The 20,555-nt window shown below is 34.2% G+C and overlaps 2 protein-coding genes across 3 annotated transcripts in view; one reads left to right on the forward strand and one right to left on the reverse strand.

Moving 5' to 3' along the window:
- Window positions 1-20,555, forward strand: part of LOC138709470 (1-acyl-sn-glycerol-3-phosphate acyltransferase alpha-like) — a 133,987-nt gene that overhangs the window by 65,298 nt on the left and 48,134 nt on the right. The gene's annotated exons all lie outside the window — the stretch shown is intronic.
- LOC138708646 (uncharacterized) lies at window positions 198-11,406 on the reverse strand. Its single transcript, XM_069838733.1, has 3 exons — window positions 10,722-11,406; window positions 8,653-8,691; window positions 198-1,197 (listed from the first exon to the last, which is right to left on the reverse strand). The coding sequence occupies exons 1-2, from the start codon at window positions 11,351-11,353 to the stop codon at window positions 8,661-8,663; spliced, it is 663 nt and encodes a 220-aa protein (XP_069694834.1). The 5' UTR covers window positions 11,354-11,406; the 3' UTR covers window positions 198-1,197; window positions 8,653-8,660.

The raw sequence follows: 20,555 nt of genomic DNA on the forward strand, positions 1-20,555 counted from the left end.
ACGAGGTGTTCTGGTTGCTTCCCAGCACTATTTATACTGCCCTCCTCTATGTTCATGTAGTGCGGTGCAACACGAGGTGTTCTGGTTGCTTCCCAGCACTATTTATACTGCCCTCCTCTACGTTCATGTAGTGCGGTGCAACACGAGGTGTTCTGGTTGCTTCCCAGCACTATTTATACAGACCTCCTCTACGTTCATGTAGTGCGGTGCAACACGAGGTGTTCTGGTTGCTTCCCAGCACTATTTATACTGCCCTCCTCTATGTGCATGTAGTACGGTGCAACACGAGGTGTTCTGGTTGCTTCCCAGCACTATTTATACTGCCCTCCTCTATGTGCATGTAGTGCGGTGCAACACGAGGTGTTCTGGTTGCTTCCCAGCACTATTTATACTGCCCTCCTCTACGTTCATGTAGGCGGTGCAACACGAGGTGTTCTGGTTGCTTCCCAGCACTATTTATACTGCCCTCCTCTATGTGCATGTAGTACGGTGCAACACGAGGTGTTCTGGTTGCTTCCCAGCACTATTTATACTGCCCTCCTCTATGTTCATGTAGTGCGGTGCAACACGAGGTGTTCTGGTTGCTTCCCAGCACTATTTATACTGCCCTCCTCTACGTTCATGTAGGCGGTGCAACACGAGGTGTTCTGGTTGCTTCCCAGCACTATTTATACTGCCCTCCTCTATGTTCATGTAGTGCGGTGCAACACGAGGTGTTCTGGTTGCTTCCCAGCTCTATTTATACTCCCTCTTCTACGTTCTGCAACACGAGTTGTTCTGGTTGCTTTCTTCCACCTGGTTTCGTGGCTAGATGCGCTAACCGTTACTCCACAGGTGTGGGCCCTAAGTGTAGTGTAATGTGTGTTTAATGAATGTTTGACTGAAATTTAGTGTTGCAGAGTAGGTTTTTCATACTCTGCTCTGGCGGTACTAGAATTTTGAATTAACTGAGAATTTTGAATTAACTGAGAATTTTGATTGATATATGTATATGTTTATATAGATAAATTAAAAGAGTCCTCGTGTGCCTGTTGGTCGGGCAGGACTTGGCGCTGGAGTCTCGTGCTTGGTGGTCGGGCACTTCACAGCGCTGGAATCTTGTGCCTGATGTTCCGGGTGGTTTTTGGCGCATGCCCCTCTAGAGGACATGGCTCTTGAATCCGTGCCTGTTGGTCGGGCCGGTCTTGGCGCTTGTAACTGCAAACATTAACCAATTAAAGAACTAACAGCACATAATATGCTTCTCAATGTTAAATTACAATAGCAAATAATACAACTCTCATTACCGGTATAATAAAATGTTTGATATGCAACATTCTGGAAGAAAGGCAGTGCATCATTTAGTTACGAAATAGCCCCTTTCTCTGGTGTTAATCATTGCAGGCACAAGACTATGCTATTATTTATTTCTTTGTTCTGTAAGTTCAAGTTTATACTTCGGTGAAATGAAGATTTAAGAAATAATTTTGATGTCATGACTCCGCACAATTCTGGAAGTGCCTTATACAGAGTGATTTATATAGAACTGACACATTTCTTTTATTAATTGTTTCAAAACGAATTGTGCTAGCGACAACTTATTATACCTAAAATGTAGAAGAATTTTGGGAGATTAAGTAACCCCATAGAAAGAAGTCCGGCGTTGTCAAATCCGAAGATCTCGATGGCCACAGGTTCCTGGAAATTATTCGATCGTCAAAGAAACTTGCAATTACTGTAGTTCCATGGATTCATTTGATGTATGGCATGTAGCACTATCTTGCTGAAAATATCCTTGACCCAGCTCTACATCGTCCAGTTGCTCAGCAAACTCAAAGACAAACGTCTTAATGATTTTTTGGGTGACTGCTCCAGTCGTGCTCTTACGTCAACAACAACCGTGGGAAGCCTAGATGAACGATGCTTGCCCTTTTCACTCACCAGAGATCCAGTTGTTTCCAATTTGTTTACCAGTCCCGGTATTGTGTTTCTTTTGGGAGGATTGCGAACACCAAATTCTCTCTGGTATGCCGTTTGAGTAGCTGTAATTGAATTCGTAATCCAGTATTGCTTCACAAGGAAGAGTCGTTGATTTAATATGTACTGCATTTTCACGTTGACACAAAATGTCGAAAACAGCTGCCAACAATAGGAATAAAACATAAACATCTGCGCATCTAGTGACAAGGAATCGAAACTCCAGAACATTCTGCTTAATTTGGTGCTAAAATTGGGTCATTGAATGAATTTCCAACGGAATAATTAAAGAAAGAAATGTGTCAGTTCTATATAAATCACTCTGTATATGGTCACACTGTCACGTGAATGGCTACAGCACGCTTTGTGAGAACTCGCTTCTTCATAGGCTATAGGCTGTCACTGGCTTGAGACGAGAATCTATTGAAGATGAGAAGAGTCGTGGAGGACAAACAATAGTGACTGAGAAAGGCAATGAAGAGTGGAAGCCATGTCTGAAAAGAACCCAACTTTGATATTTAAAGACAGAGTTGACTCTTAGTCATTATTTAGCCAAGTATTTCAGCAATCCATGTACGCCTCCAAGTACAGAAATGTCTTCATTAGGAGTGTAGAACAGGAACATGCGAGAGAAATATTATTATTGTAAGGCATACTGTACTGTTTCAATGGATGTACTCTAGAACAATGAGAGGGGTGGCGAGATGACTTGCAAAATAAGATAAATGAACGTCTTACGGTCTTACTAATAAAAACTCTATATACAGACGTTTAACTGTCTTATACAATGAGTAGCTCGTTTATAAGTCGTGTGTAAATTCCTTACTAATACTCACTACATACGTCGTGTATAACTGTTACACAGCTACGTCATAGTTTCGTCATTACTTCGTTACGAAAGGTAATAGAATATCTGATGTTCTCTACTGAATCCGGTAGACCGCTCTAGTGTGGCATGTTAAATATCGATAGTACAACTGGCTCTAATCGATTACCACACTACATTTTGGTCAAAGAGTACAAGCTACAGCAATATTATTCTACTTATTCTGTGCTCTTTGGTGTGTTCTTCTGTGGTTACAAGGCATCTATCATCATAAAATGACAGTCGATACGAACAGCTGTTAGAGAGGCGGCCATTTTTTTCTCTATACAGTACAACGTTTAAACAAGGGGTTTCGTGTATACAACTACTGCAAAGCAATTCCCATTGTATAGTTACAGCCTGTTTATACGTCCATAGCTTATTCACGGTTTATTAGTAACGTTTTCTGTCTCAACTCTGCATAAGTCTCGTATAAAAACTATGCACGGTTTATTAGTAAGACTGTTAAGATAAATTTACGTTGCATTTAGAAACATAACATTGAACATAGAAAAAGAACAGCAGTTTAAGATAAAAAAATAATAAAATTCGATAAATTCACCTGCTTTTAAGAAAGTAGTTTCTCAAATCTGAACTCTACATTCACAAGCTGTTATCATTTTCAATTTGTCTTTTTGTTGTGATGGCATTCATAGACTACAATAAACTTATTTTGTATAAATAATAATTTGTAAATACCATAACAAATTTAAGAACTCCTTTGGAAGCTCGAAATATTTTTCTATTATTTTGACCCAAAAGTGGCCTACGCTCCGCGAAAAAAAAAAATTACAATTTTAGCATTCCATCATTACGTGCATATTTCTTTAATATATATTTCATTTTGTGGAATTACAACCAGTTTAATTAAACTGTGTAAAAACGGATTCAGTATCCGCGACTGACGTAATTGCTTTGCGTTTTTTTCCCATAAAAACTGAGTAAGTTATTGTTTAAAATTGTTCGAGTTGAACTCCATATCTACAAAAACAAACTCACAATCATTATTTGTGTCGTATTATAGCGCATGTAGCTGTATTTTCCATTAGTTTTAAATATGTTGTAAAAAATTATATTGTTTTTGTCAAGTGATGATTAGAAATTGAGTTTCTTTATAAATCCGGCGATTTTTATCTCTGGCTATTATAACGATAACATCTTGGCTTGCAAGCTACTATTCCATGTATTTAATTGGTCGAAAAATACAAAAATACTCTGTGTCCGGGACAAAATTTACCAATAAGAAAGTTTAATGACTCGCGTAATAATGGAGATAAGAAAATGAAATTTACTGCAAATGAAAGAGGGACATTTTAAGTTTTATGTGTGATGTTGACAACATTTGGTCATTGTTGTTGACATAGCTGTAATTAAAATGGCGTTCACAGTGCAACAAAAAGTTCAATGCTGCTATTTGCTTGCCGAATTCAAGTATCCGAAGATAGTGGAGAGAAGATTTAGGCAACAGTGGCCTGAGAAGCAACCACCAGATAGGCACACAATAACAACTTGGCATAGAAAGCTTCTTGAGACCGGTTCTCTTGTAGAGAAAACACCACGCGGGAAGAAAGTGACAGAAGCGCAAGTCGACAGAATTCAGCAAGTTTTTCAACGGAGCCCGTGTAAGTCTGTTCGCCGTGCCAGCAGGGAACTTGCAATTCCAAAGTCAACTATCCACGATGTTCTGCACAAGAGGTTACGTCTGCATGCATACAAGATTCAATTGGTTCAAAAGTTGAAACCAAACGACTTGCCTGCACGATATGATTTCGCTAGTGACATGCTGTTGAAAATTGATATTGAAAATGGATATCTGCAGAAGGTCGTGTTTAGTGATGAGTCCACCTTCCACGTCTGTGGGATCGTCAACAGGCATAATTGTCGCATCTGAGGATCAAAAAATCCGCATGTAGTGAGGGAATTGGAAAGAGACAGCCCTAAGATTAATGTTTGGTGCGGACTTACACATGAAACTGTGATTGGACCGTTTGGCAAGAACTTGAATATCGCCTGGACATCTGTCGTGCTACAAGAGGTGCACACATAGAAGTTTATTAGTGGTCACTCGAAACTTTGGAAGTCCCTTTGTCAATTCCCGCAAACAGCATTTTCATCCATAAATTATTTGGTGAGTTATTATACTTTCTTATTGGTAAATTTTGTCCCGGACACTCTGTATATCAGCAACGTAAGTCAGTCTAAGAAGCCAAGGAGAAGTGCAAAATTGGTTTGCATATTTCCATTTCTTGTCTTGCAGGTATCGGTATATTAGAAGTTGGGTGGTGTGACCTGAGTTTGAATAAAATTATCGTTATTTTCGATTTTACAGGGATTTCTATATTTCGAATTGAGTGGAGTACCAGTACGATAGTAGGGAAGTCGCAAACAAAATATCTAACCGAAAGGTATCGCACCTTCATAATGTCTGGGAACCACTGCTTTTGAATATAGGTAAGCAAATTGTTCTGGCATTTATGATCATTCGAAGTAGAGCTGGAGGAAAATACATACATAGGCCTAGCTTACAACTCTGATCTTCAGCGAGAACTCATTACGAGCTTATGGTCAATAAATAGACTACGTCATTGTTATAGTATTATGCTAGCGTTTTAACGTGGCCAAAATGATGTCCAGCATTTAGGCCTACTGGTACCTAAAACACTCCAAAATGTCACATCCCTGCCAACAATTCGCAATGACTTGAAGTAGCTACTACTTTACTCCCACCGTTGATCGCCTTGACATTAAACTTGCGTTTGCGCATTAAAAATCAAAGAAATGAAGATGGAAATGTCCAAGAAAAGCATTTGGTATAAAATCCATTCTAAGGAAGTTTAATAAACGGAGATATTTTTGACAAGGTTAAACTTCATTAGTTATTACTTTGCTTTCAATGTTACATATTTCGCCGAGTATGTTTCATTATTATGGAAGCAAATAAGTTTCAAAATATCTGTTATTCTGTCTAGAAAATAAATCTGAAAAATCTTTGTTTAAACTTCTAATGAACTTAGTCCGCAGCATTTGCTGCACGAGCTACTAGTTAAAATACATTCTTACTGAAAAGAGGGCAAATAGAATAATAGTTGAAACAAAGTCTATAGAATCGTACTACTTACTTAGAAATAGCTTTTAAGGAACCCGAAGGTTCATTGCCGCCCTCACATAAGCCCGCCATCGGTCCCTATCCTGTGCAAGATTAATCCAGTCTCTATCATCATATCGCACCTTCCTCAAATCCATTTTAATATTATCCTCCCATCTACGTCTTGGCCTCCCTAAAGGTCTTTTTTCCTCCGGTCTCCCAACTAACACTATATGCATTTCTGGATTCGCCCATACGTGCTACATGCCCTACCCATCTCAATCGTCGGGATTTAATGTTCCTAATTATGTCAGGTGAAGAATACAATGCGTGCAGTTCTGCGTTGTGTAACTTTCTCCATTCTCCTGTAATTTCATCCCGCTTAGCCCCAAATATTTTCCTAAGCACCTTATTCTCAAACACCCTTAACCTATGTTCCTCTCTCAGAGTGAGAGTCCAAGTTTCACAACGATATAGAAGAACCGGTAATATAACTGTTTTATAAATTCTAACTTTCAGATTTTTGGACAGCAGACTGGATGATAAGAGCTTCTCAACCGAATAATAACCCGCATTTCCCATATTTATTTTGTGTTTAATTTCCTCCCGAGTGTCATTTATATTTGTTACTGTTGCTCCAAGATATTTCAATTTTTCCACCTCTTCGAAGGATAAATCTCCAATTTTTATATTTCCATTTCGTACAATATTCTTGTCACGAGACATAATCATATACTTTGTCTTTTCGGGATTTACTTCCAAACCGATCGCTTTACTTGCTTCAAGTAAAATTTCCGTGTTTTCCCTAATCGTTTGTGTATTTCTATAGAATCGTATGGACAGTTTTAATAGTAAATTCTGACCTTAATAAATCAATACACATCCTGCTCTTTAGTAAACTTTCTCTTATGTAAGAAAGAAATTTTCCAACTACTTTGGCCATACACAGTATAAATACCCGCAGAAAGAAAATGTTCATACACCATTATCAAAATGATCATGCTATAAAAAAAAAGTAATTTGCATGACAATAAAAATTTTAAGTAGTCTTCCTGAGAACATTAAAATCATAACCCAAACCCTGCATTATTTAAGGTAAAGTTAAACAATTTCTTTATATCTCACAATTTCTATTTTTATACGAATTCTTCACATTTCTCAGTACTGTGTAATATTAATATAATAATCTTCTGTGTATATTTAATACATTATTAAATGGTAGCAGTACTGCACTGTATAAATGTTATTGTGTTAAAAAAAAAAAGGTAAAGGTATCCCCGTAACATGCCATGAAGGCACTTGGGGGGCATGGAGGTAGAGCCCCATGCTTTCCATGACCTCGGCACTAGAATGAGGTGGTGTGGTCGGAACCACGCTCTGACCGCCTTTTTCCCCCGGGAAGGACCCGGTACTCAATTTTATAGGAGGCTGAGTGAACCTCGGGGCCGTTCTGAAATTTGGCAACGAGAAAAAAAATCCTGTCACCACCTGGGATCGAACCCCGGACCTTCCAGTCCGTAGCCAGCTGCTCTACCAACTGAGCTACCCGGCCGCCTGTTATTGTGTTAATTATGTATATAATTCCTATTTGCATGTTCATACATTAGACACAAGAATTGGACCTGTTCTTTATTGTAGCTGTAAAGCAACTTTAAGAATATTAGCCCCATGTCTCAAACACCTTTAACCTTTGTTCCTCTCTCAAAGTGAGAGCCCAATTTTCACAACCATACAGTACAACCGGTAATATAACTGTTTTATAAATTATAATTTTCAGATTTTTCGAAAGCAGACTAGATGATAGAAGCTTCGCAACCAAACAATAACAGGCATTTCCCATATTTATTCAGCGTTAATTTGCTCTCGAGTGTCATTTATATTTGTTACTGTTCCTCCAAGGTATTTGAATTTTTCTACCTTTTCAAAGGATACATTTCCAATTTTTATATTTCCATTTCGTACTATGTTGTGGTCCCGAGACATAATCATATACTTTGTATTTTCGGGGTTTACCAAACCTATCTCCTTACTTAGTTCAATTAAAATTCACGCGTTTTCCCCAACCTCTTGTGGATTTTCTGCTAACATATTTACGTCATCCGCATAAACAAGCAACTGATGTAACCTGTTCAATTCCAAACCCTCTCTATTTTCCTGGACTTTCTTAATGACATATTCTAGAGAAAATTAAAAAAGTAAAGGTAGACAGTGCATCTCCTTGCTTTAGACCGAAATGCATAATACTAACAAAGATATTTTATAAAAGAAGACTGTTTAGAAACAAACAGCGGCACACCCACTGGGGGACTACTCGGGGTCAAGCTTCCTAAATAATGATGATGATTATAATAATAATAAAACAGAAAAAGAAAGAAAAAAAAAAGGCGAAAGGTTTTAATGCTTGACGAGTCTGTATCAGTATCTACAAGCATTATTGTGGGAAATGTGTGATGTTTGAAACAGTTTATTTTTAATAGGATTGATTCTATGTGGATAAATTTTTAGATTTTGGAAAACTCAAACTTTCGATGATGTTCGAAGTTATGTAAATTTTATTTGGACAATATTTAGTAGCCGTAAACTTTCCCAGCCAGCCAATCACATACAGCGACGCTGTCTGTACTTGTGAGTCCATCTACGCTTTGCGTACAGCTTTAATGTTCGTCTGAAAATGAACAGCTTTCCCATGGTTATATTTTAGGGTGTGCCACTGGAAACGAGTAAAAAATGGTAAATATGAACTCACCAAAATTGTTACAGGCGAGGGTGTTTCTTGTCCTCCTTTCTGTAAAGGAAAGAAATGTTAATCTGTATTACAATTCAAGTCATTAAATCCTTTGTTTAAAGCAATGTAGTCACTTTTATCGTTGATAAAATTAAATCATTATTTGTAATATACACTGGCTTCTTCCTATTTCGCCCACAATTTTTCAGTGTCACGAATTATTTCGGACATGAATAATTAATACAGTGTTATTTTCAGTGGGTTTACGTATATTCACATACTACATTAGCAAAATGACAAAAGTATCATTGAAGTGCTTTTTGATATGTGTAAAATCTTTTTTTTTTCACTCCTTTCTATAAAATATAGTTGAGAGTGTGGAAAACCACGCAGTTTTAAGTTAATGTTTGCAACTTTGAGCGACTGTGTGTAAATACAGTTATTGTATTAATTGTCTTCTAGATTTTAGCCTTCATGATGTGTATCAACATTGTAATTTAATTTCGTTTTATAATTTCCATGGCCTCGTGAAAGTCGATGTTGCATACAACAGACAATAATAAAGAACAATTGACTGCAGAAAATTGCATTTTAATATTATACATGAATGTTTCATCGTATTTATTTTCAATTTTTATTTGTTTAATTAATTTTACGTTCATTTTCACAATTTTAATATAGCCTGTTTTTCTCCTTGCTATGAACTTCAAATTTGCAAAATTTGGGACGAATCAGTCAAAGCGTGTAGATTTGTATCGAGAACATTCACTTTAAGATGCTTACTTCACTACACCATGTTTGTGAACCTAAAATTATACTAAACATTTTAGAGAGTCCGTCAAAATGAAATATGAAACTTTAAGAGTCCTGACATCCAATAATCTGGAAGCCGCTGGTCTAAGTAGCAAGAGTACAGAAGCTACTACAATATACAGAGACATCATTTTATTTTTACTAACATTTTTAATATTAACCTGGCTATACCTTTCTATTAACGATTGAAACAGGAAACACCGTTTGCTACCCCTTCCACGACTGGAGTTCGATAATACTGCGTAAAATACAAATCACTTTACTAGGTATAGGAAGGAAGAAAAGTAGTTCATCCATTTACTGTATGTAAACTAGGAAATATCGCAATTTTGAGTTTCATCATTTTCATTAGGTTTTTGTTTAATCAAAATACAGTACCGTATTAACACTTAGTGTTTTTACACACGAATTGAGCTATCTATTCGGAAGTATTAATTATGCAGTGTATATTGTACTGTTACAGCACATTAGCGTACAATATAGAGAATGAAGTTAAATTGAAAAATAATCATAATATGGATATTTAAACACATTTTAAAAAATGGTGGCCGTTCATTTTGATACAGGCTTCAGTTCTTTTGTGCATATTATCGCACTATAGACTATTGTACCTAATTCCAATTACCAGTTTCGTCCTTCGTACGAGTAACTCATGTTGAAATAATTCTATACCTACTCTATAAAAGAGTACCTTACGTACTGTAAATTCAATCTTCACTTCTGCCCGATCCGAAAAGATAAAATCACTCAGAAATGCTATCTACTGTCCGTTCGAGTGATTTTGTCGCAGGGTTGTAGAAAGGGGGGGGATCACGTGATAGTTAATTACTTAAGGAGGCCCTTTTATTTAAGTTATTTTAAACACTTGAATAATATTACGTAGACGTCAAATTTACTAACAGAAATTAATGTTTTCAGAAAAGAGCTAAGACAGCCCAGCTACTAGACTTAACAGAGGGGCGAACAGAAGCAGGTGGGGGAAACCGGGATGCGACATAGGGAAACGGACGACAGTACCCGTACGAAAATATGATTCAATATTGAAAGCTCTTTCGTCACTGGAAAACGCGAACATATTTCTGAAACGTACTATACTCAGTAACTCGGTACTGCTTACGCGCCCTCGGCTCTGTGTCGTGAACGGTTGGAAGTTTACCAGTAGAAGGGGTGGGAGTGAAGTACATTCCAAAACTCAGGTACAATAAAAATTGAAGTGAAAATAAAATCTGTAGAAGCAGCACTGCGTTATTATCTAGGTTAGATACATAAACACATACCTTTGTCTTCGGGACAAGCGTTTTTCCTCGGAAGCTCGATCTTGGGTTTCTTCCGGCTCTGGTAAAGCTTCCTGTTCGGGAGCAGGCTGACTTGTAGAGGGGAGATCAGATGGCTTCTCCTGCTCAAGCACACCAGATGAACGGTGCAGCCTAGCTGCGGAATATTCATCTCCCAAGACACTCACATAGAAGTCATGGAGATAATACTGAGCCGGCAAACTGCAGGTCTCTGCGGCAGTATCAGTATCATGCTGGGGTTCTCGAGGCGGGTACTCGTCGTATTCTACGACTCTCAATTCCCGTTCAGAGGAAGCTTCCGATGCCGGCAGATCGTAATGATGATGGTGATGTCTTCGCCTATGCTTCATGATGATGTTCTTGGTGGCGAGAGACATTTTGGGACCGGGATCGGGATCGGGATCGGGCACGGGTTCGGGTTGAGGCTGCAGCTGGTTTGAGTATTGACTGTACAGCCAATAAGCCGTCGCTCCGGCTAATCCTCCGATCCCGATCATCCGTGCTACATCCGCCACTGGGCGGTTCAGCAGCGAACGGCCCCTTTCGCCCCAGTCAACGGAGCGGATGCTATTTGACAAATTTCTTAATCGCCACATTCTGTGCACAACTAACATTAAGTTTAGTCTGTCTGTAACATAGCAACGGCATTGCTATTGTTGTCTTAACATCGTGTACATTCTCGCCATGCGGATCAGTTTCTTAGGTGCTGTTACGCTGAGTATCGTTCATGTAGGTAGACCGGTCCCCCCTTTTTTTATAATATTCGTATTAGGGCCTATGTTTTGTTTGTGTTGTAGGCATAGCAAACATTGAATGTTTTAGATCCATTAATACACGTAACGATTTATATACCAAGAGTTTGCCTACATATTAATGAGCACCGAGCGAGTTTGATCATGCAAGGTTTACTATGTATTTATATTCTCTTGTAAAGTTTTAATAAAGAAAATATATACTTCTTCACAAAAGGAAAACCCGTCTATATAAAAAGTCAGACATCACACTCGCTTCTATAGTAGACAACAAGGAATCAAAATATTGGAAAGTAATGACTTTTTATAATAATGTTTCTTATAAGTTGCATAATTGAAAAAAAAAAAAAAAAAAGAAATGTAAAGATAATTTGAAATCTATACTAATAATAAATCTGTAGCCGAAATTTTTCTGGTAATTTTTTATTTTCCAAAAATAATTGGTCCTAACATTATATAATTAACCACCCTGAAACCGAAAATCGCTTTTTTGAAATTTTTGTTTGTATGTCTGTCTGTCTGTCTATCTGTATGTTTGTTACCTTTTCACGCGATAATGGCTGAAAGGATTCCGATGAAAATTGGAATATAAATTAAGTTCGTTGTAACTTAGATTTTAGGCTATATGGCATTCAAAATACATTATTTAAAAGGGGGGTTATAAGGGGGCCTGAATTAAATCAATCGAAATATCTCGCTTATTATTGATTTTTGTGAAAAATGTTACATAACAAAAGTTTCTTTAAAAATCATTTCCGATAAGTTTTATTCCTTGAAAAATTTTGATGGGACTGATATTTAATGAGATAAATGAGTTTTAAAATTAAAATAACTGCCATCTAAGGCCGTGTAATGAATTAAAAAAACAAATGACTTTGTCTATAAGAGGCCTTGGACAGCAACAATCGAAAGCTATGAAAGATTGCCTACAGAGAATGTTTCTGTGTTTGTATGAAGTAGGCTAATATCGGAAGCTAAATTAACCGATTTGTATAATTAATTATTATTTCACCATTTGAAAGTGTAGTTTCTCTAGATGTACATAATGCTATAATGTTATTACAGTAACTTCTGATATAATATAATATATAATATAATATAATATAATATAATATAATATAATATAATATAATATAATATAATATAATATAATATAATATAATATAATACTGCTTGTTTGAGGCTTGAAAGTAATGTAATTTTCCCTAAGATAGGTTACTAGCCTTATCGTTAGGTAGTCCAGTAGTGGGGCGAGAAGCGAATACGGAAGCGAGATTTGGTCATTAAAGAAAAAAGACATGAACAGAATCAAAGCAACGGAAATGAAATTTTTGAGGAGGACAGCAGGATATACTCTTTTAGACCGAAAAAGGAATGAAGAAATTTTAGAACAATTAGAAGTAGAGTCAGTAGAAGAAAAAATCAGCAGATACAAATTCAATTGGCTAGATCATGTAAGAAGAATGGAAAATTCAAGAATCCCAAAAATTATGATGCAGTATAAACTTAGAGGACATCGTCGACCAGGAAGACCTTTAAGAAGACTGCTAGATGGGGCCGAAATAGGTCTACAGAGGCCTAATTCGTGAAGGATGATGATGATGATGATGATGATAATATAATATAATAAAATTTAAGTTACTTGAAGGGTTCACAACCATAGTGGGCCAAGCGCCATTTACTGAATACGTAGAAAACAAGGGTTAAAATTAAGTTATTACCATAATTCAATGGAAACCTATAACAAGTAAAATAAAATATACACATTAAATCTAAATGATGTCAGTCTTCATTAAACTATGGTTGCATGTAATAAAAATTAAGAAACAGGTTAAAGGAATTGTCATTGCACCAAATGAGTGTATCTGGACCAAAATGATCGCATTTTAATTATTTGGATGCAATTTAAATTAAGTAACATATTAAACGATTTATCCCTCTATCAAACACGAATGTTCCCTGGATCAAATGTCCTATTTTAATTATGTAATTACTTTATATTTATTTCTAACGGGTGCAGCGGAGCGCACGGGTACGGCTAGTCTTGTAATAAAACTTAATATCATTCCTAATAATATTCATGCAGTACATGTGATAAATATGCCAGTGGAGGAGTATACATGTTGCATTGCAAAATTTTGCACATAAATACACTGGCCAGACTAAAAGAAATTATAGAACTAGATGTTCGGAACATAAAGCAGATTTTTGTCATAGAAGAAATTTGTATCTCACTCAATAGAGAATAACCACGAACTTCAGAAAATGTGAGAAGTCTTACAAATTTTAAAATCAATAAAAAATGGAAAAATCAATAACGTTACCGAAGAATTTTATATTGCCAAATTTTTCAATAGCAGTATTCTTTTACTTAATGAACTACCTAACTTAAACAACATGTTATGTTATTTAAGTTAGTCAATAGATTCTTTCTTTATTTTAACGTGCATCCCCCTGTTCAGTCAACAACACGCATTCGTCTACGCAGCACCACACACCTCCATCTGATTATTCTCTGTAAGTTATCTTCAGTTTACTTATTTAGATAACAATTCACCTTTTTATTTTCGCTTCACTAAATCTGCTTTATTGAATTTTTTCACATGTTTCATGATTTTGCATCATGATGACTGGGCCACAAATACTACTCCGTTGAACTCTGTTACTTTACGCGTCTACATCAAATATTGTAACTTTTGTAGACTTTTACTTCTGCTGTAAACTGCAGCAACAGCAAAGGACGAAACAAAGAATAGAATATTTACAACTTCCCCAAAGATCCAAAATTATGTGCACAAAACAGATGTATACGTTCATTTGAACCTTCACAACAATGTAAACGCAAAGAACAATTTGTTTAAAGCATTTCTTGATTAATTTTTTATGTTTCTAATTCCGCCAGCATAATATAATAATTTCTGAATTCCCATAACAATTGTAAAATAAGAAAAATACCAATGTACAACAATGCTTTGCGGCATTGTTAGTAGTAAATATATCCTACATCAGTATAGTAATATTATATACCAATATTCATCAATTCAATGAATATTTTTGAAGGAACTATTAAAAAACCTTTAAAATTAAGATTATTCTAATAATTTTCACATCTGTGTGTGTGTCTATATATATATATATATATATATATATATAGAAAGGTTGATTCAGACCCCCAGTAATAGTCATTTATTTCGGAAACTAGTGCATGAAAATTTTCGAGAAAAAATATTCATAACTAAAACTATATTGCCATATCTTCCAAAATATTATATCGTAAAAATTCCTTCACTCACATAAAGATAAATGTTCAATCTCTATATAACAATAAATTAAAAACTGACTTTTTTTACTCTCAAACCTGTATATTCCCATTATTATTATTATTATTATTATTATTATTATTATTATTATTATTATTATTATTATTATTATTAGTACTACTATTATTATTACTATTATTATTATTATTATTATTATTACTATTATTATTAATACTATTATTATTATTATTATTATTATTACTATTATTACTACTATTACTATTATTACTACTATTATTATTATTATTATTATTATTATTAATACTATTATTATTATTACTATTATTAATACTATAATAATAATAATAATAATAATAACTATTTCTTACCAATGTTTATTATTGTCACACTAACATTACTTATCCAACTTTCATTATTTACTTTAATTTTGTTTATGGTCTAGATATTAATGTAATAACTATGTAAGCATTGTATTCAATTAGAATTAGAGTCTGGCTGAGCGGAAGAGAAGGTTTACTGGCCTTAGCTCTACCAGATTAAATAAATAAATTATTACTTACTTACTTACTTACTTACTTACTTACTTACTTACTTGCTTTTAAGGAACCCGGAGGTTCATTGCCGCCCTCACATAAGACCGCTATTGGTCCCTATCCTGAGCAAGATTAATCCAGTCTCTACCATCATATCCCACCTCCCTCAAATACATTGTAATATTATCTTCCCATCTACGTCTTGGCCTCCCCAAAGGTCTTTTTCCCTCCGGCCTCCCAACTAACACTCTATATGCATTTCGGGATTCGCCCATACGTGCTACATGTCCTGCCCATCTCAAACGTCTGGATTTAATGTTCCTAATTATGTCAGGTGAAGAATACAATGCGTGCAGCTCTGCGTTGTATAACTTTCTCCACTCTCCTGTAACTTCATCCTTCTTAGTCCCAAATATTTTTCTATTATTATATATTATTCTCAAACACCCTTAATCTCTGTTCTGTTAAAAATAAATATATATTATAGTACATGTGCATCATGAGAAATGATCTGCTTAGTATATTATATTTTATTTGAACATTTTTTTAATACATCAGACAGAAATTTTAGGAAATCATAAAAATACTGAATATCAGAAAAACATTGGTTATTCAGTCTGGAATTGTTTATAATGAAGCGAATAGTACATTATTAAATTTTAGGAAAGCGTAATGAAAAATTATCAAAATTAAATTTCATACATACAATAAAAGAATCTGTTAAAGGCAATAATAATACAACGTCTTATTATGCAAATATATGAATGATAACAGACTTGAAACATCAGCTAAAAACAAAATATGAGAACGCTCATTTAAAAATACCTACATACATATCATACCTGATCTGTCGCGGAAAACAGCTATAGTAGATTTTCAACTAACAGGACGTCACGACCGCCTTGCGAAACACCTTTACAAAATCAATATCTTCTCTTCACCGAAGTGCATCTTATGCAACCATCCGAAGAAAGAAATGGATGAACACCACCTGAACAACTGCATCGCTGTCAAACAGGAATATTCTAACATCTCAAATTATTCGAGAGCAAGACTGCCAATGACTACAGTGTTAGTTCAACACATTAGACAACAACAACAACGACAACAGCAATTATGCAAATATAGACATAAATGAATATGGCGAAAATCAATCTACAGATAGAAGAAAAGTATGTTGCTTAAGAATGTGAATAAATATGAGGATTCAAAATACTTAGAGAATCTTTGATGATACCAATTATAATATACATAGATAGATATTTTTAGAAGTAATTTATTTTTTTCATTACAAGATAATATTTAATACAAAAAATTATACTTTTATATATTAAAACATAGGTTATTAAACAAAATAGATCTAGCCACTGTATCAAATACAAAAATAAATAATACTACAATTACATATAGTAAGACAGTAAAAAATTTAGGGGTATATTTAGATTCAAATTTAAATTTTCAAAGTCAAGTCACCTACATATGTAAGAAAACTTTTTCCATAATTCATTCCCTCAAACACTTAACCAATGTTTTACCTCTCAGCCTTAAAAAGAACCTGATCCAAACTTTAGTGATGCCCCACTTCGATTATTGCGATTCTTTATTCACGAATCTAAATACTGATCTTGCCCATAGACTACAGCGTGTTCACAATATCTGCGTTCGTTTCGTTTGTAACATTAGAAAATTCGATCATGTAACACCGTCACTAGAATTGTTGTCTTGGAGTCCACTTAAAGAAAGAAGATTCTTCAACTCTCTCTTATTACTATTTAAAATCATCCACACCTCCACACCCTCTTACCTAGCATCTCGTTTTGTTTACCTTTCACTACCTCGAACCCGGAACATGTACCTTCTCTCTATTCCTCTGCACAGAACATCCTTCTACTCATCATCTTTCAGCATATCTATTCTACGCCTCTGGAATTCTCTCCCTGACCACGTCAGAGACTGTCGGACAATATCAAAATTCAAATTTCAATTAAAAAATCACATTCTAGTTCGTGGAATTGTTTGTTGAACACATGTCAGGTTGCGCAACTTCACCTTAACCCATGACATATAGTAAATATTGTAACTATGCTGTTGTAAAATTGAAAATTAATATGTAATGTATTTATTATTATTATTATTATTATTATTATTATTATTATTATTATTATTATTATTATTGATTTTAGCAAAGCATTTGATGTTGTTCCTCACAAAATTTTATTAAATAAATTAAGTAATTTTGGTCTCTCCACTAACTATGTTAATTGGTTTGAAAATTATTTAACAGATAGACAGTCTTGTGTTCGACTAGGTAATTCTCTCTCGGTTCCACTTAATAGTGTATGCGGAGTTCCTCAAGGGTCTACATTGGGACCTCTCCTATTTTTATTATTTATAAATGATATAAGTAAAAGAATAAGTTCTAGCTGCCTTTTATTTGCGGATGATCTCAAAATCTTTCGTAAAATTAATAGTTCGGCTGATTGTCAAATTCTTCAAAATGACATTAATTCAATTTTACAATGGTCTGTTGAAAATGGAATGAAAATTAATCAATCCAAAACTTTTGTTATTTCCTTCTCACGGAAAACTACTTCCCAAAAATTTAATTATTCTCTTAGTAATGTCGTAATTACTAAGAAAGATTGTATTAGAGATCTTGGTGTCTTACTTGATTCAAAATTATATTTTCATGATCATGTGCAATATATTTATACCCATTCATTAAGAATGCTTGGTCTAATCAGATCTATAACTTATTCTTTTTCTACTCCTATGTGTTTATTAATTTTATACTATACATTTGTTAGATCCAAGCTTGAATATGCATCTGTAGTATGGAACTCTATTACTTCCACTGACTCGGCTAAATTGGAGAATATTCAAAGAAAATTTATTTCCCTGTGTTCTTATAGATTTTTACCAAATTCAGATTATAACTATGAGACTAATTGCAAATATTTTAATTGCGGTAGTTTGTTTACCAGATGTCAGGATCTTGATTATTTATTTTTTTGTAAAGTCACTAAGGGTGATATTGATTGTGAATCCTTCATAAGCAATATCAGTCTTCGTATTCCTGCTAAGGGTTTAAGATTTCATAAATTGTTTTATAATAGGAATTCTAAATCTCTCTCTCCGGTCTGCAGATGTATTAAATATGCTAATTTGCATGGATTGAACTTGGATCCATTTAATGTGCAGTAATAACTTTTCGAGTTTTATGTCAGTTGTATTATTTATGCCATTGTTAGATATGTATCATACTATTCTCGTCATTTGCATAACTTTACAATATTAATTATATGATTCCTGTCTTCATTTATATGATTTCATTAATTCATTTGTAATATATTTTATTTAATTACTATTATATTGATTGTATTTCATCTCATTGCCATTTTCTATCATTCATTCTCATCATCATTTGTTGTTTTGTTTCGTTTTGTACCTGTGCTAAACTGTAATTGGCCTTGTGCTGTTGTTTTGCACATTAATATTCTAAATAAATAAATAAATAAATAGATAAATAAATAAATAAATAAATAAATAAACAAACAAACAAACAAACAAACAAACAAACAAACAAACAAACAAACAAACAAACAAACAAACAAACAAACAAACAAACAAACAAACAAATAAATAAATAATATTGCTACTATTATTATTATTATTATTATTATTACTATTATTATTATTATTATTATTATTATTGTCAGTTAACAATATCATCATTGCTATCTCTGTTTTCTTTCTTTTCGTTGTATTAGCTCGATGAGAGCACTATAATGTACGTTTGACTCTGTTGACCCTCTATAGGGCTTTAACTTAATTTGTATCATTTTCATCAGTGTTTGTATTTCTTTTTTGTATTTATATGTGCTATCTGGTAGGATGGAAGAGAAGGCCTTATGGCCTTAATCCTGTCAGATTAAATAAATTATTATTATTAAGATTTCAGTATGATTGTATAGTAACTTTGTTTGAGACAGCATAAGTAAAATACTAGGATATATTATTTATGTAGTAAAACTCCGTTTTAAAAATATCATGTTGGCAATAAAAACAAAATATTAAAGAGATATTTTTGAGAGTTCTGGTGGAAGAAATACAAATCCTCTTTGATTTGCAAGAAAAGGAGAGAATTGTGCAATGTGGAAAAGGGAGTTCAAAAATCATTATTAAGATTTTATGCATGCAAGAAGGTATTCATGCAAATTTATGTTTCGATTTTCGTGTATGCATAAAAATGTTACAATAATGTTTTATTGATAATCGTAGATTAAGGAAGATAGGCATATTTAATGAAAAATGCATCTTATAATTAAGAAACGTATTTCTAGTTCCATATCTATTTTGTTTGCTACGTCCTAGACATACGTTATTCAGATAGCTCTACGTTCCATATAAACAGGATCCGTCTATTAAAATTCTATAAGTCTAAGTGAACCATAAATTCCTAGAAATGCCTAGAAACTATGTTTGTGTCTGAAAAGCGCCTTTTTAGTAGTTTGCTTATATTTAAAATAAAAGTACTGGCATTAAAAGTGCAAAAATTTTCAACACGCTATATAAATGCTACTTAAAATTAATTATATATCACTTACAGACAAACACTGGCTCTGTAAGTTTGTCCCATATTGGTCTTAGAAGGGTGGGGGAAGAAGATCTAATTTCCTCGAACTTAGGTTCGTTTGGAAAAGTCCATCCTCGGCCCTCAGGTTAGGCGAGAGATTACAAATTAGTTTTCGCGTCAATGCACTCTCGTTATGCTAAATGAAATTGACCAATCAGCAAACAATCTCATTCACTGATATAATCTGAGTCTTCAGTAGCACCATACATTCCACCTAAAATCGAATAGAATACAGAATACAATTACAACAATAGAAATAGAAATAAAATAATACATTCAATATAAAAAGAGGATACAATAATATTAACAAAATTTGAGGATTGAATGAGCAGCGCTCGTGTTCGGTCGCAGCTCAGATATATTATTAATATAAGAGGAATATAAATATAAAAATTACTAAAATACTCAAATTAAAATTATTGATTGTTAATTTTATATATCGATCGTCTAGTTCAAAAGTGCGACAACTCAAAAAAACAAGTTTTGAGATATCTTCAGTTGAAAGTTACAAATAAATCACTTAGAAAGGAACAGAGTTCTGGTTCATAACCACGACAATTAGAAATGAGTCAGTATTCAGGACGAGTTTATCACAATCTTCCAGTTCATTATTA

This window comes from Periplaneta americana, chromosome 11 (genome assembly GCF_040183065.1).
Source record: "Periplaneta americana isolate PAMFEO1 chromosome 11, P.americana_PAMFEO1_priV1, whole genome shotgun sequence".
Taxonomy (NCBI): domain Eukaryota; kingdom Metazoa; phylum Arthropoda; class Insecta; order Blattodea; family Blattidae; genus Periplaneta; species Periplaneta americana.

Excerpts from the sequence above, each read along its gene's own strand:
- LOC138708646 (XM_069838733.1), bottom strand. The coding sequence starts at position 11,353 with ATGTTAGTTGTGCACAGAATGTGGCGATTAAGAAATTTGTCAAATAGC. Across the intron at positions 8,692-10,721 it reads CGCTTGTCCCGAAGACAAAG|AAAGGAGGACAAGAAACACC; the intron begins GTATGTGTTTAT and ends TTTCCTTTACAG.